The sequence below is a fragment of the Lampris incognitus genome, chromosome 7 (assembly GCF_029633865.1).
Source record: "Lampris incognitus isolate fLamInc1 chromosome 7, fLamInc1.hap2, whole genome shotgun sequence".
Lineage (NCBI taxonomy): Eukaryota > Metazoa > Chordata > Actinopteri > Lampriformes > Lampridae > Lampris > Lampris incognitus.
In genome coordinates, this window is record NC_079217.1 from 62932069 (window position 1) to 62959379 (window position 27311).

The 27311-nt window shown below is 44.9% G+C and overlaps 1 protein-coding gene and 1 long non-coding RNA gene across 2 annotated transcripts in view; one reads left to right on the forward strand and one right to left on the reverse strand.

Annotated features, from left to right (window-relative positions):
* Nucleotides 1-5192, forward strand: part of slc8a2b (solute carrier family 8 member 2b) — a 91063-nt gene extending 85871 nt beyond the window's left edge. The window contains exon 14 of the mRNA XM_056282915.1: nucleotides 4816-5192. Coding sequence (XP_056138890.1) covers nucleotides 4816-5192 — 377 coding nt within the window. The remainder of the gene's footprint in view (nucleotides 1-4815) is intronic.
* Nucleotides 5193-23935: 18743 nt separating this feature from the next.
* On the reverse strand, nucleotides 23936-27149 carry LOC130115616 (uncharacterized). The gene is made up of 10 exons (XR_008810513.1): nucleotides 26905-27149; nucleotides 26724-26797; nucleotides 26520-26586; nucleotides 26152-26334; nucleotides 25967-26066; nucleotides 25712-25874; nucleotides 25509-25615; nucleotides 25165-25309; nucleotides 24894-25021; nucleotides 23936-24756 (listed from the first exon to the last, which is right to left on the reverse strand). It is a non-coding gene; the product is annotated as an uncharacterized LOC130115616 (long non-coding RNA).
* Nucleotides 27150-27311: the final 162 nt, after the last annotated feature.

Consider the following 27311-nt stretch of genomic DNA (forward strand, 5'->3'; position numbering starts at 1 on the left):
TAAAATATATATATATAAATGAAAATAACTATCAAATCTCAATGCCCCAGTGCAGTGATGGGGACACTGTGCTGTAGGAGATGCCGGCCTTCGGATGAGACGTTACCCCGAGGTCCTGACTCACTGTGGTCATTAAAGATCCCATGGCACTTATCACAAAGAGTAGGGGGTTCCCTGGTGTCCTGGCAGAATTCCCAACCTGGCTCTCTCCATCTGGCCACCTAATCATGCCCCCATGTAATTGGCTCAGTGGATAATGGATGGATTCCTCCCTCTCCACCTCAAGCTGATGTGTGGTGAGCGTTCTGGCGCAAAATGGCTGCCGTGGTGGTGGTGGTGGTTGAAGTGAGTTACCGCCTTCAATGTGAAGCACTTTGGGTGTCTCGAAAAGCCCTATACATATGTAGTCCATTATTGTTATTACTGGCCATAAGGAGGCACTCTAAGCTAAGTAATGGGGAAACTATGTTGGGTTTCCAAGGGAGCGGCGAGGAAGTCGTGAGTTCCCATGCCGAATGTGAACTGTGAGCGTTCATTTAAAACCTACATGTTGAAAGGTTATACTGCCGTCCGAGCCCGTCTGTGTAGTTAAACGCGACATTTAAACCTGTTTTAAGTAATGCACGGTTGGGTTACCGTCAGAGACAGGTACAGGGTAAACGCACCTCAATCCACCTTTTTGATTGGCTGACATAGCATCTCTTGACTCCATACATGTAAGTGACCTCTTCAGTCTCAACTGACTGCAGGTACCCCACCCTTATAAACAATACAGTGACTGCAGGTACCCCACCCTTATAAACAATACAGTGGTATAACGACGAGGGAAGAGGGAACGACCATCCCTGAACTGGGGGGGGGGGGGGGGCTAAGAGTACATCTGTTGCCATTTTACAATGCTGTGATTGCAAACATTCCCCAATCCTCTGTGAATAGTATACATGGCTGTTGAAACTCTAGTTGATGATCCGGGTAATTTGCATATGAAACTGGTCGTTATACCACGGTATTGTTTATGAGGGTGGGGATACCTGCAGTCAGTTGAGACTGAAGAGGTCACTTGGATGAGTGATGAAACGTTTCTCTCAATAAACGTTGTGTCCAGATGAGCCAATTCAACTTTCTTTAATGTTGCCCATATTGGTAAGTGGTCATAGTTTACCAACCTTATTATTTGATTTACCTCACTGGGCGCCATATCAGAATAACTTCAAATCGGAAAGCACAAATACCTCATGGACTATCAAGTATTTTCCAGAAATTGTTAAAACTTAATTTAAACTCCGTAAAACTCGGTTTAGTCTTTGCACATCTCAGTCACAAGTCATCACCGCAGAGGCAATGCTGTCTCTATCCGTAAATGCCGTTATACCATCTTAACACTAAAACAACCAAGACGGTCATTATGACCTTTTTGGATGTCCAGTTTAATAACTTTGTGGACACATTTATTGAACACATTACAACACATTATACAGAGAAATGCACATTTCAACACATTATACAAAGATATATTTCAAGACATTATACAGAGAAATGCACATTTCAACACAAAATACACCAGTCAGCTTACCACGTAGAGAACTGGTCAACTTTTAAGATCTTGTGTTTATATACATAAGACATCAACATCAAATATATTAAAAGAAAGAAAAAACAAAAAGTAAAACAAAAAACAATACTGTCAATCTCAGAATGTACGAGGGTGACGTAAGCTTAAATATATATATATATATATATATATATATATATATATTATGCAATTTATATATATTACCAAGAATTTTCCCTATTATTTGAGAAGTCTTAATAGCTTTTTTTGTTCGTTGTTATCTTAGAAACAGAGTCAAGGAGGTGTTGTAGTTCAACACAAAACAGCCGGATATTAGGTGTGATCTGAAGCACTTTAGCCTTATGTGATATCTGCCGACAAGACAGATAAACTTGAGAGCATTGTTGGTGGATTATGAGTCTGTAGCACAGTTCAGAAACAAGACCATGTCTTCTAAAATTGGTGTCAACCTGTTAAAGCTTAGAAAAATCAACAGAGCAACTTCAACCCAGAACTCTTGACAGTAAGTACATTCATAGAATAAATTGGAAATAGATTCAATTTCTGTTTTGCAGAAAGAGCATACTGGAGAAATATCCATCCATCCATCCATTATCGTAACCGCTTATCCTGCTGTCAGGGTCGCGGGGATGCTGGAGCCTATTCCAGCAGTCATTGGGCGGCAGGTGGGGAGACACCCTGGACAGGCCACCAGGCCATCTAAGGGCTACAGGAGAAATATCTTCTTCTTAGATTATTGCATAGAGAAAAACTCTATGCAATAATTTATTGCAAGGGTAGTTTCTATGTAATACCTTCATGTGAACTTTTTATTTGATTTGGAATGAGGAATTTATTAGGGTCTGACCAAACTTTCTCCGCGAAGATTTCTGGAAAACTTTGTTTCCATAAAAGAGTCGATTTGGGAAAATAACTCTGATCTGACATCAGCATTTTTTTGATATGGCAATTATTACATGTAGGATCTGATAGGTCTTTCCCACCAATTAAGAGCTTGGGAATTTCGCCACTCAAAGGGTCATATACGTATTCATGCACTTTGATGAGAAATAGGAACTTTGGTGATATACATTTTATAACATTGTTGTATTCTTTTTGAGAAATATTCATATCCTTCATCTGAACAAAATCTTCATACCCATAGAGGTTGCCGCTCTCAGTGAGAACATCTAAAACAAAGACTACACTCTTATTCATCCATTCTTTCATATATCTGGACTTGTTTCTAGACAATACATGCTGATTGTTCCATATTATACATGAATGTGGAGAAACATTATGCTTGAAAGCAATCATCCAAGCTTCAAGAGCTTGTTTGTGAAAACTGGCGAGCTTGAGAGGCAATTTATTACACTTGCAATTACAAGATAATAGAAATCTTAGGCCACCACACTTATCAGATAATAAATTGGGAATATAAAACCACTGACAATTAATTTTAGATAAACATTGCTTAAGCCAATTGACCTTGAAAATCTGATTGTTTGAAAGTCTAATGCATTAAAGCCCCCTTCACAGTAGCTTCTAATACATTTTTTTCTTTTAACATACTCAGTTTTGTTTTTCCATATAAAGTTAAATAGGAGAGAGTCAATGGCTGCACATGCCTTTGGATCAACATAAAGTGAGATGGCAGGGTATATTTTTCTTGAGATACCCTCTGCCTTTGACAGCAGTACACGGCCCTGTGAGGTAAGGTCTCTTTGCAACCAACAGTTAAAGACCTTTTTTCTTATATATCTTAGGTGAGAAATTGGCAGATACTGTATCAGACGCTGACTTCTTTATCAAAATACCAAGATATCGTACTGATTTTTTTTACATCTATACCACTTATTGACGTCTTATCAGAATTATGTACTGTTAAAATTTTGCACTTACTCTGATTACTAGTAAGGCCGGAGGCCTTAGAGAAGTTCTTTAAATCTCCAATATGACTGGAAATTGATCTTCGTTCTTTAAAAAGAGACAGGTGTCATCAGCCAGTTGACTAATTATTAAGTTATTTTCTCCTATTTTTATACCTTTAATACTTACATGTACAGTGTATAGGTTAATAAGTTCGGCAGCAATTAAAAATAAAAACGGCACAAGGTCCCAGTCAGCAGCTGATGATCATAGCACGGCAGCCGACACCGAGACGGCGGCAGTGCCAGGTGCGGGAAGGCTGCAAACAGAACAAACTTTAAAAATCTGCTGTAAATGCCACAGACCTGTGTGTAGCAAATGTGAGCACAAGAGAGGCGTGGTTTGCATTGACTGTTACCCCTAGTTGTGGTAGTGGGGGAGCTTCCCTATTCGGATTGATGTTGTTTGGGACTATTTCAAGGTTTTGTGTGGTTTTTTTCCCCGTTCCCGTTCTTTTTTCCCATTGAACTTTTTATAGGCCTTGTTTTTTGTTGATTAGCAATATGTTTTTTCCATTTTGATTTTCAGGTTTTTTTGGGGTTTCAGGTTTTATTGTTACTTTTTCACTTTAAATATTCCCGTTCAAGTACTGTTTGTCTTTTAAATTGTTTGTAATTTACTATCAGAGTTGTTAAAATGTTAATTTTGGAGTCAGTCGTTTCTTAACAGACATACTAACATATCGTTAGCCTCATAGGATAAATGCCTAAGTCATTTTTTAGGATTTTCGGATAATAAGAAAAAGCGCATTTTCCAGCAAGTTTGTCAGAGTTTTTAATGCATATTTTAAAAATAGGCTCCTGAAGGAGTATCGACAAGATTTTACAAAAAGATAAGCACGACAATGATTACCTAACAAAGAAAAGTGACTTAGGCAATTTTCAAGAACATAATGTCGTGACTTAGGCAGACTGTCATTTTTGAATGTAAAAAGTGTTCTGGTTGGCTTAGGACATGGGCACTAATCCAGCAGCTTGAGGAGAACACATGTAGGCAGAAATCTCAATATGGCCAAAAAATGACTTAGGCATTTATCCTATGAGGCTAACGATATGTAGCGCATTAATATCTCAGCTGGGTATTTATCTTGGCAGAATGTAGGGTTTCAAAACCGGGGGTCACTTTGACTCTCCATGGTGGTTTTAGGTAGGAGTGGAATGCCGGTCCTTCTCGTTTTAGCTATTGATGTGATCTTAAATGTTATGTGACTCTTAATTCCAGTGTAACTCTGTAAATCTACAAAGTATTTCTGACTTGGCGGGGTATATATGTGGGTGTGTACATGGGTTTTTTTAACCTCCCCCTCCCCCCCCCCCGTTCATCTCATTTCCCAGACACCTTTGCCAGCAAAGTGGCAGCCACACAAGACCAGCATGCCGACGCGTCCGTGGGGAACGTCACCGGCAGCAACGCCGTCAACGTGTTCCTGGGCATCGGCGTGGCGTGGTCGGTCGCTGCCGTCTACTGGAAGTTCAAGGGGAAGCCGTTCCACGTGGACCCAGGTTCACTGGCCTTCTCCGTCACCCTCTTCACCATCTTCGCTTTCATCAGCATGGGCGTGCTGCTGTTCCGGCGCCGGCCCTCCATCGGCGGGGAGCTAGGCGGGCCGAAGATGTCACGCATCCTAACCAGCCTGCTGTTCCTGGGCTTGTGGTTCCTCTACATCCTGTTCTCCAGCCTGGAGGCCTACTGCCACATCGAGGGCTTCTAGAACGACGACGGGAACGATTATTGCACGGCTACACGCACACACACACACACACACACACAAACACACACACACCCTTTTTGACCGCCACAGTCCAAATACAGTTCGACGTGATGCTTATGACGAAATGCATCCATTTAATAGGATAAAGTGCAGCCTGGACGTGTCCTTTGTTTGTATTTTTAACATTTTGATAGATACTAGGTGTACAGGGGCCCTGTGATGGACTGGCGGCCTGTCCAGGGTGTCTCCCCGCCTGCCGCCCAATGACTGCTGGGATAGGCTCCAGCGTCCCCGCGACCCTGAGAGCAGGATAAGCGGTTCGGCTAATGGATGGATGAACTAGGTGTACAGGGATACTTAAAACGATTCAGATAGATTATTCATCCCATTTTCCCACTTAACACAGACACATCTGATGCGGAAATGTAAGAGAGGGATTTTCATCCTGGTGACCACACACACAAGCATGCACACACACACACACACGCACAATTTTACAAACCTAACGGAGGACCCAGAGGAGTCGGTAGACAATAGAAAGTTTAGGTTAGGGAGGTAAAGAGTACCGTCTATGCGATGGATTACAACGGCGAGGTAAACGGAGAGGTTTCCGGGAGCGAAGGGAAAACCGGAACGTTGGACAAGATGGAGAAAGTTGAGGGGAGGTCGTGGGGGTCAAACGGAAAACGTGACATTTTCAGAGCCTTGCCAACTCAACTCGGTGGCACTGGGAAGGATTTAGGTCAAGGCTGTTTTCCAAGGAAAGTTTTTGAATAGTCACAAGAAAGTGAGGTTAGATAGAAATAAGGGTAACCCTGTGATTTACGGGTGTTTGTGCATGCTCAGTAACCCAGTTAAGAAAATCACAGAAGGTTGAATCAGTTCATCTGGACACAACATTTACTGAGAGAAACGTTTCATCATCATCTTAGTGACCTCTTCAGTCTCACCTGACTGCAGGTACCCCCACCCTTATGAACAACACAGTGACTGCAGGTACCCCACCCTTATAAACAACACAGTGACTGCAGGTACCCCACCCTTATGAACAATACAGTGACTGCAGGTACCCCACCCTTATAAGCAACACTGTGGCATAACGACCGAAACCAGTGATGGGTTTCATATGCAAATTACCATGACCATTAACTAGAGTTTCAGTGGTCATGTTTACTATTCACATGGGATTGGGGTATGGTTGGAATCACAGCATTGTAAGATAGCGACAGATGTACTCTTAGCCCCCCCCCCCCCGGTTCAGAGATGGTCGTTCCCTCTTCACATAGATGGCCTCTTTGACTTCCCCTTCAAACCAGCGTTCCTCCCCATCTTTTATTTAAAACAATGTGTTGGAGAATTCTTCCTGATCGCCACTTCAACTCTGCAGCAGTCTTGAAAGTCCAGTGTGGAAGCAGTCAGTATGCCCATTTCACATTGAGTAAGTCAGTGTGACAGTTCCTGAAGACGATGACCAATAACATTCACATTCTCCAGGGGAGCATAGTAAGGATGTGCACATCCTCTTCCTTGAAAGAGTGGCCACTGGCCTGTAGATGGTGTAGACTGTGGAGTCCTGGCCTGACGTGTTAGCTGTGTTGTGCCATCCTCTTGGCCAGCATCTGTTTGGTTTCCCCGATGTTCAAGTTTTGGGGTTTGAAAGCAAACCCCAAAACATGCTGCACCAGAAACTGGTCCACCCCAAGGATCAGGTCCCCCGGCACAAACGGAGCAATATAGTGTAATAAGTGCCGGGAGGATTGCCGTGACTTATACACAGAAGAGCTAACACGTCAGGCCAGGACTCCACAGTCTACACCATCTACAGGCCAGGACTCCACAGTCTACACCATCTACAGGCCAGGACTCTACAGTCTACGCCATCTACAGACCAGTGGCCACTCTTTCAAGGATGAGGATGTGCACATCCTTGATAGGGAGGAATGCTGGTTTGAACAGGGAGTCAAAGAGGCTATCTATGTGAAGAGATATTGACCATCCCTGAACCGGGGGGCGGGGGGGGGGCTAAGAGTACATCTGTCACCATTTTACAATGCTGTGATTGCAAACATTCCCCAATCCTCTGTGAATAGTACACATGACCATTGTAACTCTAGTTAATGGTCACGGCAATTTGCATATGAAACCGATCGTTGTTTTCGGTCATTATGTCACTGTATTGTTTATAAGGGTGGGGGTACCTGCAGTCACTGTATTGTTTATAAGGGTGGGGGTACCTGCAGTCACTGTGTTGTTTATAAGGGTGGGGGTACCTGCAGTCAGGTGAGACTGAAACGTTTCTCTCAATATTCATGCTGAGCATATTTATAATTTACAGGCCGTTAATTACGTAGCAACTGTGAAGAAATTGCTTAGAAATTACAGCAAAGTAAGATCAATATAATGATCAATATAATGAATATAATTGCCGTGGTAGAATTACTGGGTATTATTGGGTAATTGTAGAGTGAGGTTAAAGTAGAATAAAGTAGCTTGGTCACAATTGTAAGGGAATTAATTGTTAGAGTGAGTGGTGTAGCCGGCATGCAGGGTAAGACAGGAGGGTCGTTCCTTCACAGTGACTACGTAATTAACAGCCTGTAAATTAAAGGGTTATGGAAAGAACTGGTTTTTGGAATGGAATAGAGAGGGGGATGTGACCATTGATGCCTGTCATGTATAGACAAAACCGAGTGTGCGTGGGCGTGTGCGTGTGTGTGCGCTCACTGGGATTCAGAAGAATATCACTGATCACAAATAAAACACACTCAATCCCTTCTCCCATTCTACCCTTTCCTGCATTAGATCAATTTAACTTTACTTGAGCGAGGAGCGGAGCTTCATGTGGGGACGGGGCTGGTGCTGGTGGTGCTGGTGGGGGGCTCTTGTGTTTACGACAGCAGGAATCAGCTGCAAGCTCCACAGCCCATCGGTGCATCAGATGTCTGATTCGGTGGTGGCGGTCATCCGATATGAGGGTGGGGAACGGCCTTCACACGGCGCTGTTGTAAATACCAGTATACCATGTGACATGTGATGTTACTGTGTTGGAGGGTTTTCTGCGAGATAACCGGTGATGCTGCGCTACCGCTGACGACGTGGAAAACACGAGAAGGTGGAAAATGTGATCTCCTCAAGTGCACAGCCAGCATACAGACCACCATAATTCCTCGTTAGGTTTGAGACTGGGATTAAAGCGGTGGGATGGGAAGCGACATGGCCGGGTGTGGCCCAAAATGTCCATCTTTAGGAAAACGACTTTGTGAAAGGAGCAGAGCGGCCTGGCGTCTCGGTGGAGGCTAATGCTTCTTCTGCGGTCCTCCTCTGAACACTTTGAACTTTCGGTGAATTGGGATGAGAACGGGACTCGAGCTGTTGACATCCCTGCTGCCCTTCTTCACAACATCAGAAAACACTGAATCTTTGTTTTGTTCACGTTTGGATCCCTGTCCGAGTGGAGAAACTTGGGTAATTGTGATATATGGCTTCAAATTGAGGTTTGGAAATGACTTCCCATTGGCTGACCAGATGAATGGTCAGTCTGCGGTCTGTTAGTCAGCTACTGTCCACTGATGCCGAGCCAAACCCAAAAGCCAGGCCAGAACGTACTCGGATTACCGTACACGAGTACTGTGATGAACTGCATCACTGATGAGAATATGATCCCAGGTAATCTGTAATCTGGTTGCCTCTCGATATAAAACGGCTACCCTCACATTTTATCCTCTGCGGAAAAACAAAACCGCAAAATCTACTCAAGTTCTTTTGTGTTTTATTTCAGGGGAGCAAGTAATATAAATGCATGCTCATCAGATGGCTTGAGGAATAGAAATGAGTTGGAAACCGTCTGTTACAGATGTTAACAGAATCCCAGATCCCCGTGGAGGCCATAGTCTTTCCTAAACGGCACACGGGGCTTGTAAAACAGCGTAAACGGGTCGCAGCGATTCTGGAATCCATCAGGTATAGTGGCTAATTGATAAAAAGGGAAAATGGCCACCTGCCTTCCTCGCTCGTCACTGTAACATATCAACCCCCTTCATCCTCCTCAGATCTCTCTCTTTGCCAGACTCCATCTTCAGCAAGGACGGTCGGGGGGTAGAGTCGACTTTGAAACCCCCACCCGCTCCTGAATTTCCAGATGTTTGGCGTATTCAGGAACATATCCAGTAATAGATAGGAGCACACTGAGGTTAGTTGACTTCCTGTGTTTGGTCTCGTTTTGTGGTGGCTCAGTGGACAGTAAACCACCAGATGTGACTCTAGGAATATGAAAGGTCTTCAAATCCCTCCGTGTGCGTAGACGGGAGTGTGGCGAGATGTGGGATTTAACTATCTGGGTCACCACGTTTCTAATGAATGTCCACCAGCGTCTCTGTTGGGAAATGTGTGTCGGTGCAAGCTGAGAGAAAAGCACGCGTTGTCATCTGTGGTGTGTGGAACCGGTACCCGGGAGGCCGTAGGGGCAGAACATGGATGCAGAGAGACGGCCAGGGGGCGCTGTGGCGGTCATATATTGTGGCACTCATCTGTAGCAGCATCCTGAGCGGCTTATCTGTTTCCGAGCAGCCTGGTGACGGCAGGGGTAACTCTGGCAGGTGTGCATGACTGGTCGACACGGGGCTGAACAGTGTTGACTTGCTCTTTAGGCGGCCAAGCCTCAACAGCGCCATCCGGTGACTTTAGGTCATATGTGTAGTTCAGCTCAGCCGATAGCAGTCGGAAGAGAGGACCAGTTTTGCATCCGCACAATACAGGATTCTGCCCATCCACAATGCCTTAACAATTATATGTAGTCAGAGATCCTAGTGTGAAGCTCTCACATGTACAAGCTCTCCTGGCTGCACTTTGTTTTCTATCACTGATGTATACAATGGGGTTTTTCTTTCCTTCCTTCTTTCTTCCTTTCTGTCTTTCTTTGTCTTTTTGTGTGGACACAAGGAGAGAAACTGGTTGTGTGCAATACAGAGAATGAAAGTGGCCAGAGGGGGGAAAATGACCTGACTTACTGATGCTGAAGGTCCAAGTGCCCCCTTAACTTGGCGTCACTCCTGTTTATTCCGCAGGAAAGGCGGGTCGTACTCGTCCCTGTGCCCTACCGGTCTGCCGAGGAAGTGCAATAGTGCGCAGAATACGCAGAACATGACAAAAACCTGCGACTGAGTATGGAACTCACTTATGGCCTACCGTCCAAAACCCCACTTATCTGCATCTTCAGTTGCCCATAGGTCAGCGCTTGGTTACTAGGGGTAACCTCTGAAGCTGGTATATTGTGAGTCATCTGACCTGCACAGAGAGGACACGTCTGTACCTGACGTCAGAGGTCACGTGTGGGGACGTGACAGAGGGGGGGTTGCTGTTGTCAAAAAAAGAAAACGTGCCCCAAGAGGTGTGCGTATTGTACGGAAACTGGACCACTTGCAGAAGCGGCGAGTCCTCTCAGAGCTCTGCCCTATTGGCTGCTGGACAGACAGAGCCGGAGTTGCAGCTAAATAAAAGATGAAATCCACAAAAGCCAAGGGTCGACACGAAGGCAGGGTGCAGACTTCCGGGCCTTTTCCACACCAGCGTGTACGCCATGTTGTTTCCATTGGTTACATGAAGAGTCAAAGCAGTTGTAGTAGATTGTCATCCGTTGGATCGCTGTCTGTTGCGTTGCTGTGGGTCTAGCCACGTGGCGGACGCAACGACGAGCTTGACGGCCGCTGCGACCCCTTCAAGCAGCTGGAGGCGAGGCGGCGCGCAGTGACGTCATCAGCCAAACCCCGGCGGCGCTGGCTGAACGTTTACTGCCCTCAGATTCTCTATGAGGACGCCGAACCTGCAGTGCTGCTCGTCACGGTCCGGACGCGCCCTCGGATGACGAGCGACGCGCCGAGGCGCCCTCGTCAAATGGCGCGGGCGGAGGCGGCGGCGGGAAGGTGGGCTTCGTTGGCGCTCCCACCCCGCTTTGTACACTTTCTAAAGACGGATTTTTGTATCTTTCCCCCCCCTCGCAGTTGCCGCCGAGGCGGCTTCCTTTTGTACTCCCACGACGCCGTTTAGAGTAGACGACGACGCAGGGCGGAGTAGGCCACGTGTCCGGTGGGTTTGGCGGGCGAGGTCGCGACGCTTCTCTCTTCACGACGAGGAAGCTGCCCCGCTGGACCGCTGGCCTGTTGACGTCATCATAGTGCGGCACGTTTGTGTCCGCTACAGGGTACGTTGAGTAGCCGTGTCTGTGTGACCAACGGCGTGACGTTGAATCTATTGATGTTTGTTTGTTTGTTTATCAACAGGTTGTTTGTCTGTCAATAAGCTCTGCCGCAGATCCTAAAGGCAAACGTGTTTTGTTCCGGGAGTGTGGCGTTATTGTGCAATACAGGAAAAGAACACAACTCTTCTTCTGCTGATATGTTCGATGAGAGGTGTCCTGCTGTAACCCCCCCCCCCACCTCTCCAAGGTAGGGTGTAAAAACAATGTCCTTTGTGGCTGCAGTGTTTGTTGCGCCCTCTGCCGACTGGCCCTCGGCTGTTTGGTTGTCTTGATGGGAGAGGTGCCAGGGTGTAAGATGCATGTTTACATGAAGAGATGATGCTGAGCATGGCCGGTACACGTGCCAGTCTTGGGGGTTGTCACGAGCAGCCGAAGACGTCTTAAGTCAGGCGGTCATAAGGCCGCAAGTCAGGCGGTCATAAGGCCGCAGATGGCTGCGAGCGTGGTTTAAACGGGGACCTCCTCTTGTAGTCCAGCTCGGTGTGCTGCTAGGTGGGACCCCACACCTCATACAGTGCTGTGGGGAACTGCTGTGGTATCTAGGACGGAGTAATACTCCTCAGCCACAACAGCTACAAGGTGGGGTGCCGCTGGTAAAACGCCTACTAGCGTGCCCCCCCCCAGGTTTGTGTCCCAGTAGGTGTGACCCAAGTCTGGCTCCGTACCCATACCAGAACCATCTATCCAGACAATGTTCCATGTTTAGATGAACTTCTATAATAACTTCCTGTCCTTGGCCTTCGCTGTTCTGTATCTAGATGTGACGTCACCCCCCCCCCATGTTTTCCGTGGTGTTGCCTTCGTGTTCTCTTGCAGATGCATGACGAGTCCCCCTTGCGTGTGTGTGTGTTGGCAGCATGGTCTACTTTAACGGTCGCCTGTGCGAATATTTTATTGGGTTGATTCCTCCCCCCCCCCCTAAAGGAGAAAACAAAACAGAAGCAAGTGACACAGCACACACAAATCCGGATGCACACATGGAGGCGCACTCGTGTACCGCTCATGGACCCCGTGTTTCGTCCGCCTCATTACCTTGAGAAGCTGTGAAGAGTGCTCTGTTATGAACAACATCCCAGTTTGGTTTTTTTTTTTTGTGTTGGTTTGTTGATGTATATTACTGTCTGTTAGTGTGCCCCTCTCCTCTCCGCTCTTCCACTCCAGCTGGGGGTCAGAGGTCAACCCCCCCCCTTCTTCCCTAGTCTTGTTCCCCGATGTGTCTCTTTGTGAAATTTTACCTGTGACTATTTCTCTGTCTGAACCTTTGTAGAGAAATAACGACGACCGAGTTGAGATGAGATAATGTGATAGAGATATATACATTTATCCAATACTGTACTAAATTATTAACAAGATATGTTGTTTTTTTTTTAGGAAATGTGAAGGAAAAAAAAATGCTTCAGACAAAAAAAAAGATGACGCTTGTTTTTGAGAACATGGCATGAGGTGTAATGTGTTCCTGAGAGAAAATGAAGCTCGCTACTCAACTGAAATTGACCTTATTTGAATAAAGTTTATTTATTTTCAAGGCTCACCGCGTGTTAGTCGTTAGTTCTGCGGTTTGTCGACGCATGGACAACACAAACATGTGGAACCACTACACCTCATTAAAGCTGACTCAGGTCGTCTCTCTCTCGCTTTCTGTCCATAGACCCGGCTCACCAACCTTTGACCCGGCAACAGTGTACCACCTCCCCCCCGGAACTGCAAAACGTCTCCCCCAACTGTATAAAACTAACAATTACACCCCCCCCCCCCCCCAGTGAAACCGAACTTCATCCATATTCTCATTGTGTTTTGACGTCACAAGGATAACCACCATGTTTAAGGATAGTAAGCGGCGTTTCTTGTTTTCAATTTCCCCCCTTTTTCCCCCAGTTGTACACATGTTCCTTTCTGGAGCTCTTTGGGGGTCCGCCAGCTCCAAGGGTTCTCCTACCACCCAAAGCTGCCTTTCTCCGGGACGCCGCTGTCGGCCGGACACCTATGGTGGCACTCGTTGGAAGGAGGCCCCTCAGTAGACTGCGCTTGACTGTTTTCCCCGAAGGAAAACAATGCTGACTGTAAAGCGCCGTCAGTGTGGAGCTTCCCAAATGTTCCCACAAACGATTTCACTGGAGCGGTGAAGGTCGCGTCCTCACGCAGCTTGCGCCGCAGGACCCCAACGATGTCTTCGAGCTGCTTCTCCAGGAACGCCGTCCCCTCGACTTCCCCTGGTGTGCCTAGACAAATTGAATAGCACACAAATGAAATGCCGAGTGGAAAGCGCACATTTGTTGTTGCATGTGTCCGTATGTACTACATCTAATAACAAACAATGCACAGTGACTACGTCGTTATCCTACCCAGCGACTTTACTGGGATAGCCATGTGTGAGAATGCACTGGTCCCAATAAAGTTGACCCGGCTACTGCTAGTGTCAAGCTAACGCGGGACATTTTCTGTGGGAATTAGTGTGAGAATGAGGCATATAGCACAGCTTGTCACTTACCAGAGGCGAGTCCATGGAAAAGCCGCCTCGCAGGAGGTGTGCTGGTTACAGGGACTGCCTCTGTGAGGTTAAATGTCTGCACAACTGCACTTTGGTGCTTGCATGGAGCACCGGTCACACCAACTGGACAAGTGCCGCAACTTGCTAAGGTGTTTACATGGTACCAGTCGTTGCTTGATGCACTGGGCACCAGGAAGTTGCTGTCGTCCTCCTATTTTTTAGGAAAGACAAGGGACAATTAATAGTACCATATAGTAGAGTACAGCACACATACTGGTATAAATACTATAAATATTGATGGTTAAAATCCCTAAAATCAAAACCAATAGTAAACAGGTGTGCATGGGCCTTGACTACAGTCCTGTGCTTAATCTGTGCGTTCTCTCCGCATGAGTTAAAGTGCATTGCTCACTGGCCTTGACTGTAGACTTCCCACGCGGCTGTTGGCGAAATCGGTGAGGCGCCTGATGTAGTAGGCCTCCAACCGTGTCACCGTGAAGTCCACCAGCTGGGTCAGGTTATATATGCCTTCAGCCTGTGCAACACTTTGTCCTTGACGATCCTCGTGGCGCTCTCAACATAGTTGGTGGTATTGTGGCCACGTGTTAGCGGGTGTGACCGCAAGCACAGTGCCCACTCGTTACGTCTCCCAAACGCCTCTGCCAGGTGTTTTGCAAAGTTCGGGTATTTGCCGGTTAAAGCACTACCGGGCAGCTGGGCATAGGCATCGGCACAGGATGATTGTGCTCATGCCGCAGCTTGACGTAAAGGAGGTATCCCTCCTGCATAGGCACATCTGTAGATCTATGGTAGACAGAATTAATACAGTCCAATCTAACAATATCTAAAATTGTTAGCTTCATTTTTAAATTTGCCTTGACCCCCTGTCATCGATGCTCCTTTTTAGCACAAGGAACAGGGTGGCAGGACAGTTGGTATTCCTGGAGTTTTTCCCCAGCTCCGTAAGTCTTGCGCTGGCATCGCAAGTCAGCTTGTGTAATGCATACATGCAGTAATCAGTGGGTCTGCTTGTGGTTCTGTTGTTCATGACTCGTGTGTGTTCCCCCTGTACTGCAGTCAAACATGTAACGTAGAACCTCCCACTGTCCCTGTATGCTACCCTTCCACGCTGCACTTACTCTGTAAGCGTTATACCTCCCTGACTCAGGATAGCTTCTTGCTCTCCTCCACGTTAGGGTGGAGGAAGTCTGGAGATCCACCTCCTCTCTGGTCTCCATCCTCACTTTGACCTCTGCTCGGTACCCCGTTTGCATCCCCGCTCGACTCCGTCATACAAATAAGGTGCGTGTAGCTCGATGGTAAAACTTTCTGTTATTCATAATGTCAGTGTAAGGACAAGGACAAAGTCACTCAGTGTTGTTCTTCAATGTTAAAAAATATATTGTAATTAATTACTCTCAACCATTCACTTATTCCTCACCTCGAGCTCTGCCAACTGGCAAATATGGCACCATTTACCCGTCATACTGACGACAGATGTTGGTCTTTCTAATAAAACATACTGGGGGGCAGGTTTTGGGTTGGTCATACTGTCATATTTGCGACTATGTATTTTCAAAAAACCACTTATTACACCCGAGATACGTGTAAAAGCATCTTTGTGTGTGTGTGTGGCTTCTCCTGCTTCTCAGAGTTTGCCTCTTATGCTACCTCACCTCCAACGTGCACTTCAACCCTAGGTAGATGGTTGTGCAGATGTGGCAAAACTAAACGGTAAGATTGGTGAGTAGTCTACCCTCCGCGCACTGCTGCATCACTCCCTGGGCACATGCGGGCCCGCATGGTATACTTATACTTGGGCCCATTTCGCTGCATCACCTAAAGTGCTGATTAGCTGGATTACCAAAATGGCTGCCAAACAGCCAATCAAAATTCAGCAGCTAATATCTGCTAGTGCGAATGGCCAATCTTCATGAAACTTGATAGGCTTGTTCTTTGTGGCACACAGAAGCCATGCACCAAATATGAAACAGATCGGACACATTGGAGGCTGCAATACTGCTTGGACCCCAATAATCGCCGCTTGCAGCTATATTTACTACTTAAGTTAGGAGGAAACAAAATCTACTTCGACACTGTTTCCTATATCCAGCCAGACAACTGGTCCATCATGAGCAGCTGTTTACCACAAAAAATATTGTAGCGAATTGGGGGGGGACAACGCAACCACAGAAACTGCAGCGGCCGGGACGCGAACCCGCATCGCCCGCACCGCAGGAGGCATCGCTAACCGCTCGACTAAAGGGTCAGACTAGCGGCCAGCGTGTCTTCTTACCAATGTACGTTACAATATATATATATATATCGCTAGGTTACGGCACTAATCGAGGTCACGTATTTAATCATAACCATAAATTAATCGATCGTTAGGATTCATGAAAACCATCAACTAGCACCACTGCATATCTATGCTGACATACTGACTGTTGAGTGGCACAGCCCTCTCTTCCATCGCAAAGTCCCGCCCCCCTTAGTTACTGTTGCTATGCCCGTCAAGCATTTCAGAACTATCCAGGAAGTAGCCGGAAAACGCCAAAACATGAAGGAAGAGATCAGCGCTTTGCGTGGGTAACAGTATCAGCAGTGTAGACCAGTCAGTGCGTCATCGCTGATGTTTATTGAGCCACTGCAGACGCCGTACCGAGGAACACTCCGTTATACAGGTTACCGGGTGGGGATAGTGCTGGGTGCCCGCTGGTACCCGTATGTGGTCTTATCGCGTCCTCGTCGTGTTGGTTAATAAACCGGGTTATGAGTACTAACCCTGCCGTCATTCATTGAGAACACGAAACGTGGTGTCAGAAGCGGAAGATTTTGGAGCTTTCCCGCACATTTTTTCGGCCGATACTTTTTATGTTTTCTAGCGGGGACGACGGAGCCACCTAGCCTGCGGAGCTAATCAGCCAACATGGCGGACGGATGTCGGCGGCCCGACTCTCTCGTCTTTGATGGCTTACTATTCGTGGGTTACTAACTTAATCACTAATATATATAAGTACACGGAGACGAGGATGCGGCACAAGTCTGATCTTTACTGACGGAGACATCACACACTACTAGGCTCGACCAGTGTATTACAGAACTCAGTAGTGGTGACAGTCCAATACAATCGAGCACCGAGTGCTCGATCCAATACGCCACAACATCGGTGAAAACTGGCGCAGGACCGGAGGCCGTTGGACGCGAGCGGTCTTTTGCGTATGCGGCAAAAGTGAGAGCACCCGGCGAGGGAGGACAAGTCCAAGCAGGATCCCGGACGCCTGAAAGACAGTTTGGTGAGATATTATGCAGCCCGCGGTCCGACATTACAATGGGAAGACCATAGGCGTTTCTAGCCCATTTAGGGGGGTGCTGCAGCACCCCTAAATTGAACCCCAGCACCCTTAAAATTGAAGAGATTTTTTATTTTTGCTCTATGTCCATGTTTAATAAGCTGAAGAAATGTCAAAACCATATCCAGTATATGGTTTAAACGTAATATTTTAACAACAAAAATACAGCACCCCCCATGCTTCGAAAATGGTTTGATCCACCCCCCCAAATTTATCTTGCCTGGCCGGCCAGCACTCTGGGTGCTCAGCACCCCTAAAGCTCTGATCCTAGAATCGCCCCTGGGAAAGACACAAGTTCAACACACGCAGTCAGAGGGCTGGCGAGTCCATCGAATCATATGTCAGTGACTTGAGAAGTAAAGTAGAGCTGCAGCTTTGGAGATCTATGTGAAGAGCTCGTTCGGGACAGATTTTAAATAATGACAATCTGGGGTCCGCGGTGGCGTAGATAAGTGGTTCTCAACCTTTTTGGCGTCCTGGACCCCCTGCGTATTTTTGATCTACCCTGAGGACCCCTCCACCTGATCTTGGGGGAGGGGGGTTGCAATTTGATAGAAACAGTAGAAACTGCATTTTAAATTGCATTAGAGCATTTATTCACTCTTTGGGGCAAAAATAAGAGCTTTCAGTTGTAACTTGGATATAGTTAACAAAACAGAATTCTTATGCAGTAACTTTCAGATCTATGTAACAAAACAGAATATGTATTCAGTAACTTTCAGATATATGTAACAACAGAATTTTGATGCAGTAACTTTTAACAATGCAAACGGGAGCGATATCTCTTATTAAAATACAATAAATTACACTTGTGAAACAGATGTAATTAGAGAAAAAAGTCCTGTTACCCTTTATAGTTTAGGTAGATAAAGGTCTCAGTCACATTTGAGTAAAATAATCCTATTTCTATAAATGTCATAGGATCTTTTTTTAAAAGATATTTTATTTTCACGGACCCCTTGCAATTACACCACGGACCACTAGTGGTCCGCGGACTCCCGGTTTAGAAACACTGGCGTAGCGGACTAAGCGTCGGCTTTGTGTCGATGCAGTTGCCCACTGGGGACCGGGGGTTCGCGCCCCGGTCTCGTCAGATCCGACTATGGCCGGACTCGATGAAGCAGCGATGATTGGCAACGCTGTCTTGGCAAGGGGGGCGGAGTCGGCTTGTGTTCGTCACGTGACTGCGTCTCTGGGTGTGTGGGGGGGAAAAGCAGTGGATCGGCCCGGAGTCGCCTTGTTCCGGAAGTGGGGAGGCGGTCTCCTTCCAGACTACAGGCCGGAGAGATGCAGTTGGCGAACGCATGCAGTACGAGGGTGGGTGTTTGAATTAAAATAGGGATCGATTGGCCACTAAATTGGGAGAAATCAGAAATATTTTTTTTTAAATAATGACAATCTGAGCAAAGTGCTATTGCGTGATAGTGACTTGACGCTAGCCAAAGCAGTCTATGTCTGTCAAATACACGAGATGACGGAAGAGCACAACAAGACACTACCTCACAACAGCATTATGCTACAAATGTTGATGCAGTCCAACCTACATTCATGAGAATAAAAAAGCATGATAGAGACAAAGTGGACAATCAATCAGAGCATTGCTAACTGCAACAACTATAGAGGCAGTCATGCGGCCAGGAGAGACAAATGCCCAGCTTTTGGTCAAGAGTGCAGCGCCTGCAAAAAATGGAATCACTTTAAAAGATGTTGTAGATCTGTACAACAGGGCCACAACAAGCTAAAATTCAGGAGAGCTGTTCACCAGATTGAACCTGACCAAGTTGATAATATTGCTGAAGATACATTCTATGTTGATGGCCTAACACTGCAAAAAACTGTTGAGTCACCTGATGTACACGTAATTGAAAAAGATGAAGCTTTTGTTACTGTACATGTAAATGGAAGTCCAGTTGAGCTGAAAGTTGATACCGGTGCTAAGTGCAATGTCCTGTCAATTCGGACATTTGACCAGATAGAGAGAAATGATCAATTTGAAGTAAATATGAAACCCACAAAACTTGTTGCATATGGGGGCAGCAAAATTAAAACTGTTGGTCTTGTTCGGCTGCAGTGTCACCTAGAGGGACAAACGCACACATTGCCGTTCTTCATTGTTCATGAGGATGTTTTGCCACTGCTTGGTCTGCTTGCATGTAGAGAGATGGGACTTGTCTCATTCAGCAAAGATGTTCATCAGTTAGGTCCTACCGATGATGATCTGTCGCAGCAAATTTACACTGAATACAGCGACCTCTTTTCAGATGAGCTTGGGAAACTACCTGTGACTTACTCCATGGCACTTGATCCAGAGGTGAGACCTGCTGTTCGTCCTGCACATCACATTCCTATGCTATGAAAGACAGAGTCAAAGCTGAATTGAACAGAATGCAGGATTTAGGTGTCATCACCCCAGTATCTGAGCCAATTGATTGGGTGTCATCAATGGTTGCTACACACAAAAAGGACAAACAAGAAATCAGAATATGCATAAATCCAGGAGACCTTAACTCTGCTCTAAAAAGACCACATCACCCCATGCGCACTGTAGAGGAAGTGGCTGCACACATGTCAAATGTAACTGTATTTTCAGTTCTAGATGCAAAAAATTCATTTTGGCAGATTCCTCTTGATCACAAATCCTCAACGTTAACCACTTTCAGCACCAGTTTTGGTCGTTACAGATTTCTGTGAATGCCCTTCGGACTCAACTCAGCCAGTGAGGTCTTCCAGCGCTCCATGGAACAGATTTTTGCTGTCATTCCAAAGTCTTTACAAAAAGACTACACTAGCATTGTACACAGAGGACATCCTGGTGCAGAAACAACTAAACGGAGAGCAAGGGGGATTGTTTTCTGGCTTACAATGACAGATGACATCGACAAAGAAATACGGTCATGCTCAGTGTGTAACAGCACAAAACCACATCAGCAGAAAGAACCACTCCAGCTACACCCGGTGCCAGAGCTTCCCTGGTCCACTGTAGCAACAGACATCTTTGAGTGGCGTAATCAGCTGTACCTAGTTTTAGTAGACTCATATTCAGGCTGGTATGAGATTGATCTGTTCCGTGATGCTACATCGGCAACAGTCATCACCAAACTCAAACGACATTTCTCAGTTCATGGGGCACCACACACACTCATAACTGACAATGGTAGACAGTTCACAAGTCAGCGCTTTAAGGACTTTGCTACACATTGGGACTTCACTCATGTCACGAGCAGCCTAGAGTATCCTCAATCTAACGGTTTAGCTGAGAGGGCTGTTCGCAGTGCAAAACAGCTCATGGAAAAGTCTCATAGAGATGGAAGTGATGTCTTTCTCAATCTGTTAAATCTCAGAAATGTACCACGTGACACAAAACTTGGATCCCCTGCACAACGACTGATGTCAAGGCAAACACGCACCACTTTGCCAGTCTCAAGAAAGCTGCTTGAACTAGAGGTGTACAAGCCACTGGAGGTAAAGGCTCAGCTTCTTAACAAAAGACTGACACAGAAGTTGTACTATGACAGAACGAGCCGACCTCTTCAACCATTGATGGAAGGACAAGTTATCAGAATGCAGACCCCTCAAGGCTACAATCGAACAGGCATGGTAAAGGAGATCTGCAAGGAGCCCAGATCCTATCTCATTCACTCAGAAGGAAAGCTGTACAGGGGAAATAGGCGCCACATTCTGCCGGTTGTCGAGCCTGCTCCAGCACAGCACTACCCAGACGACAGTGAATGTCAGGACAGTGGACATGAACTTAACAACCAGCACACTCCGACAAAAGTGTCACACAACACGCTGGACACTGAACAGTCACATATGAAAACACCTACAGCTGTGCTACCTGCTAAGACAACTGGAAGTCTGTACACAACACGCTACGGTCGTGTCAGCAAGCCAAATCCTAAGTATAAAGATTGAGTCAATTTGTCAGCTCAAAATTTTGAAGGTTATGTCATTTAAGTTAATTCTCTGATTTGCTAAGAGCTGACATTGAGGTCTTTGGGTTTAGTTTCAGGTATCTTCGCATATAAAAGACCTCATTTTGTGTTAAAGTATAACTATATGCTTTGCTAAGATAACTATTTTCATATTATTCATTAAGGGCAAATTGTTTTCTTTGCATTTGATTATTCTCACTGTGATTATTGAACAGTTATTTAATGTATGTTATTTGAAGGTTTGTTCAATATATGTTATTCAGCAAGTATTGATAATTGACAACATGGTTTTGTTATGGTATGAGCATGAGCTAAGAAAGGGGGATGTAGATCAGTGACTGTGTTATTGCTGCTGTTTATTGAGCCACTGCAGACACCGTACTGAGGAACACTCAGTTATACAGTTATACAGTACTAACCCTGCGTCATTCATGATAACACGAAACAAGTAATAATACGCTAGCTGTATTAGCTATCAATAATAGCTAGTAGCAAGCTCAGCTTGGAGCAGACAGGTATTTTTGTTGATTTTGGATGGATTAAGCTGGCCATGGGGTCTGCTATACTGCCAAATCTATTGCCCACATTGCGCTTCTTTCGTTCTGGGTTTTGGGAAGGGAAAGAAAATTACACCCCCTCCAAACTTTTCACATATCTAGTATCCGATTTGCAAGATCCCATAGGCACACCGTTTCAGCATTTTGCTGTGTGTTTGAAAGCTTGACGGACCTCCCTCACATAGAAACCGTTGCTAAGGTAGGATTGGACAAGCACCGTTCTGGGGCGGTACTTTGCGAAAGGTCAGTTGCTCATAGCACTACCTCATGACAATGTAGCCTACCTCAGACTGACGGCAACCTAGCCTATAACCGACTAGGCTATTGTCCATGATTTCTAGAGCCACCCTCAACATAGGAGAGTGAATGCACATTCACCTGCCCCCCCCCCCCCCATAAGACATTTCAACTTTCTACTTCAACACACGCAATAGCAGGATGTTTTCTCTCTTATTATCTCACTGACCGCTTAAGCGTAACTCTACTTTCGCCTCATGTCCGAGCGCACTACCGCTACTAGGCAGTTTTATAGGTTTTAGCGCAGCATGACACCACCATCAACTACTAATTTGTTTAAAAATACACATATAGGCCTACTTTAACACCGTAGCCTACACCAAACCAGACAATACAGATAATTGTATATCAACTGTTTGTTAAGAACAACGAAATGAGGAGCACGTCTCCATCTCCAAATGAGGAGGACGTCTCCATCAACAAAGATGTAGGCCTACTAATCAAGGTAATTTATTACTTAATCGATCCTTTCAATCGTGTGTAAACTCAACAACTATCATTGTCAATTACAGCGACAAACTATTTCACTACTACATCTGCAGATCATTTCCATTTTGCTTTAATAAAGGGCACTTACCTTGGGCTATGTAGGGTCGTTCACTGCTGAGTGTATCCACTTTCACGAATTTACCTCAGACTGACAATGTGACAGTAGTAACAGTGACCTAAAGACAAGTAGAATGCCACTTGTTCACCCACCAATCACAGACATATACTAAGGGAATGACGTTTAATCTAATCTGTATCTGGGGCAAGAAATGAGGGTTAGGCTGAAAATATAAAGTATAGGCTGGTTGTCTTCACTAATGCTATAGTGCTACTAGCTACATTAGCAGCTAATATCAAGCCAGTAAGCCTACAAGCTAGCCTACTACTGATGTCACAACGTGACGAACTTACATCGGTGTAATTTGTACAAGTGTCTTGAGAGATGTCCCATATTATGGCGTTATATTTGTGCCAGTATCCAGAGCGAGCAAGAGGTAAGAGGGGATCAGGGTGTCAAAAACGTGGACATCGCACACTACATGTTTGCCACGCGGGGAACAGGAAGAGCAAGCTTTATCTCTGGAAGGAGTGTACACAATCGGAGGTTAGTTGTTTGTAAGTCTTGTAATTTTTGAATGCACAATTATTGTAGTTGTTGCAGTTTTGTTCAATGAAAGCACAAATTGCTGTATAAATGGAAGTTGACCAATTCAAATGTCATTCTAGAACAGAGCGACTTTGGCGTGACATCTGGGTTGCAGTCACTAGCAAGCACCATGATGTCCTTCACTCTCTGGAGGAAGATGGTCTGCTTGATATCTCTGATGTGGTACACCTCTTTGGTGTGCACTACATCTTTGTCCCTCGACTCCGGGCCGACCTCGACACCTTCATCGGAGGATGGAATAATCATCCTCTACGGACAGAGGGAGGTCTCACTCCCGAACAGCTGTGGTGTATGGGACATCTACAAGATCTAGACGAAGGGCAAAGACTTGAGGTGCATCATTATAAAAAGACAGTTCACATAAGACATAAAACACACACAAAAAACATGAGTTGTGAAAGTGTGTGGCAAGCTGATACCGATGTTGTTTTCTGACAGACAATTATCAGAAGCAATTGGACTGTGGAACACACTGGCCAATATCTTTCCTGACAACATGGTTATTATAATGTCTAATGATGAGCTTGTCATGATTTGTGTAAATGATGCAGTTAATTTTCACTAACAAACCATGATGCCTTTGTTGGTTGCATTGAGTGATGAGAGGCATATGACATACTGTAGGTATAAAATCCTTGGCAACAGTTCAATAACCAGTAGTTTTAATTTCTATATTAAGTATAAACAAATACACTTTTATGGAACAGTTTTGTTTATTTTTATAAAAGAAATACACACAGCAGCGCAATATTTTAAGAACAGTCTTGACTCGTTGGTTTTTTTTTTCTTTTTGGATCTGTAGGAACTTCAAGACCCAGGCATTGACTGGGAGAGTGCCGTACTGCAAGAGGACTCTAATGGAGCGGTTGTGGTTCCTGAAATTGCATGCCCACTGGATGACGGAGCCCTGGAGGAACTTCAGAGAAGTATTGATCCTCTGGAACATCCTCAGTCACACGGTCGTGACTTGTACATACAATTCTTGCACAAGGTGTCTGACATTAGAACATGAACAGACACATTAGCTGGTTACAGGAACCTTGTTTTACAGACATTCTGAAGCTTTTCCCCAACTAATTCAAGTAAAAGATCCTGTATGAGGTATTGAAAATTATGAACAACAAATAAATGATGAATAACAAAACTCAATAACTCTTGTCTGTTTTTCAGATAGAACAGCCATTGGCATATTAACCACTTCTTGTTTTGAGTAAAGCTAGAGCTGTTAAACTCTGGAATCCACCACCATATCGCACTGCTTCACTCATGACTCTTCTAAAGTCGGTGTAAGTGCCAAGATGCTGTATTGAAAAAGTCACAGTCTGAGTGCATGCACTCACTATTGGATAACAAACCGAGTGGTCTCCAAGCCTTTCCCTGCATTCATGGTCAAAGTTGCATGTTATTTTGAAATGTCTCTTTTCATCAGGGAGGATGGGGATGTGGGATTGGCCTGTCATCCACTGGAGCACATGTGGCACTGCAAGAGGTTCTGTGTCGCCAGCTGCACTGTATGTCTCCCCATCTGTGATGAATATATTTTACAAATAACATTAATTTAAGAAACACAGTTTAAACTCAGTCTTAAAAAAAAAATCCAAGAACATTTATGCGTTTGGTACATTAAATGATGCTATGTGTATACTATACAGTACATCATACCTGGCATTTCAAGCTCTTCTAAGAAATCTTGGGAGGAAGTTGATCATCTTCCTCTCAGCTCTCTCCTTAGATGTCCCCTTTTCACTGAAATGGGGCTGGCAGTTCATCATTATGAAATCAGCATCAGGCTATAAAGAGAGTGAATGCAGATTTGGCTAAATATATTTAAATGTACAAACTCGGGCTATTAATGACATACAAACTGGAAAATGCAATACAGAACAAAAATAATGTATGTAAGAACAAAATAAGTGGCGGTTAAAATTCTTACTTTGGTGATCTTCCCAGGAACAACCAGGGAGTGGCAAGCTGCAGGGTTTGAAGCCATCTGGCCCACCAGGCCATACAGTTCCATGCCCTTTCTAAGTTGCTGCAGCATTGGAATCAGTCTTGTTGTAGAATGCAGGACAATTGCTCTTTGAAGAAAAGCACAGAAAAAAATTTTTTTAAATGAAAAATATTTAAATTGTTAATATTGTTGCTATTTTGTTTGGTTTCTTTGTAATTGATTGTCAATCTTATGTATTATGTATCACTGTGAGAAATATGTTAAGGTGTTTGTTGTCAAAATTAATGAAAATTCAAATGAAATGTTAGTATTGTTTTAACACTTACCGAAGGATGCTTTCCTTGCTGTCCAGGTTGATCTGGCTGGTGTATCCACAGCTGACAATTTCATCAGCGTACATCGTCAGAGATTGGATATCTGCAGAATTTTCGACCTGAAAACGTGCAATGTGGAGATGAAGCAAATAACACAATAGGTATTAACACATTATAGAAATAATTAATATTTAACAATGCCAAACAGCACTTACCCTGCTGATGAGTAGACATGATTCTAGATCAGCCACATCCTCCTTAGACAGCGAATGAAAGTCAATCTCTCCTGTGCAGAGGAAGTTGTAGCACTACTCTTTCAAAACAGCAGGAGGTGGGCCACCTTGTGCAAGGCTGACTGCCATTATTTCACCAATAGTTCTGTGTGCAAGGTAGAAAAAGTCTCATTTAAAAAATAAAAAATAAATCACGTACACGTACGTCAGTGTGTAAAAAACGTGCATGTTACCAACCTGAAATTCTCATTATCAAGGTCTGTCAAAGAGTACTTGGGATTTTTACCCTGGTTCCCAGCTCCTTCGAAGAATCTGTTTTCAATACCCGCAATCATTTCTCAGAAAAAAAAGCAACACACAGATTTAGATGATCTATCGGTTTTGTTTCATATAGCAACAAAACAGACACATGGCCAACTTACCAGTCAGAAACTCTTTTCTAAGTGCTGCTGTATCAATGCTTGCCTCTCCTATATAGCTCTATAGTTTTTTTCCTTTTCCATTGGAGAATGCCCCTGTCAAGAAGGCCTTCTCTGTCCACACACAGTTTAAACTCTGTTGTGGTGTCAATTTGGTGTTTAACGAAGAGCAGCACATCCTCCACACTTAGGAAGACAACAGAAGAAATATAAGATAGTTACCAAACACAATTTGTATACATTAAAATAGTTTGCAAGTATGTGATGGCTAGGTCTTGTGTAACTGAGAGCGTGTTGGCTGTGTAAATGATGGTGCAAAACATGTATGCGCCATGAAAAACACATGCAAAGGTCATCCTAATAAAACCTACCTTTTTGGTTTGGATGCTGGAGTTTGGACTATTGTCATTTGGTGCAGAAGTCACTGTACATTCAAAGCTGTACATGAAACAATAGTCTCAAACACTAAACACTGTATATATACACACAGACATTGTTCAGGTGGTATAGACCATATACAGACATTAATCTATGAAAAATGTGTATTATGCAAACAGCAGGACAAACCAGATTACCTCTCTCTACATAGGCTAGCATGGACTGTGATCTCATCATGTGGGAATTCTTTGGTGCAAATTGGACAAACCACCTGAAATGTGAAAAAAAAAGTTGCTCAATGTTAAAAAAACAACAACAAAACAGCTGGTGCAAAGCAAAGCAAAGTGATCTAGGACTTTAATTATATACTACATTTACCTTAGTGGCGCAGCCATAGTAGGGATTCGTAAATGCGCCGCCCGGGCTGCGCTCAGCGCAGTCCGCGTTACTATGAAACCCACTGCTTTTCTGGGCACTCTGTCTCTGATTGGCCAGTACTCGTACCCGTTTTCCGCGAACTCTGCCTCTGATTGGCTAGTACTCGTCGCCTCCGTTAAGGTTAAGGTTAGGGTTAGGGATAGGGTTAGCCAATCGGAGATAGAGTAGGGGGCGGGTCTTCCTAGTCTCGCCCAGAAAAGCAGTGGGCTCCGTAATAACGCGCGCGGTCTACCTCGGATTATTGCGTCACTTCCTGCGAGTTCCGTTAATGCGCGCATATGCGAAAGTCACGCGGTTTGGGGCGTGTCTAACAAGAAGTGGCGCCAGCGGGCGGGCGGGCTCGACTG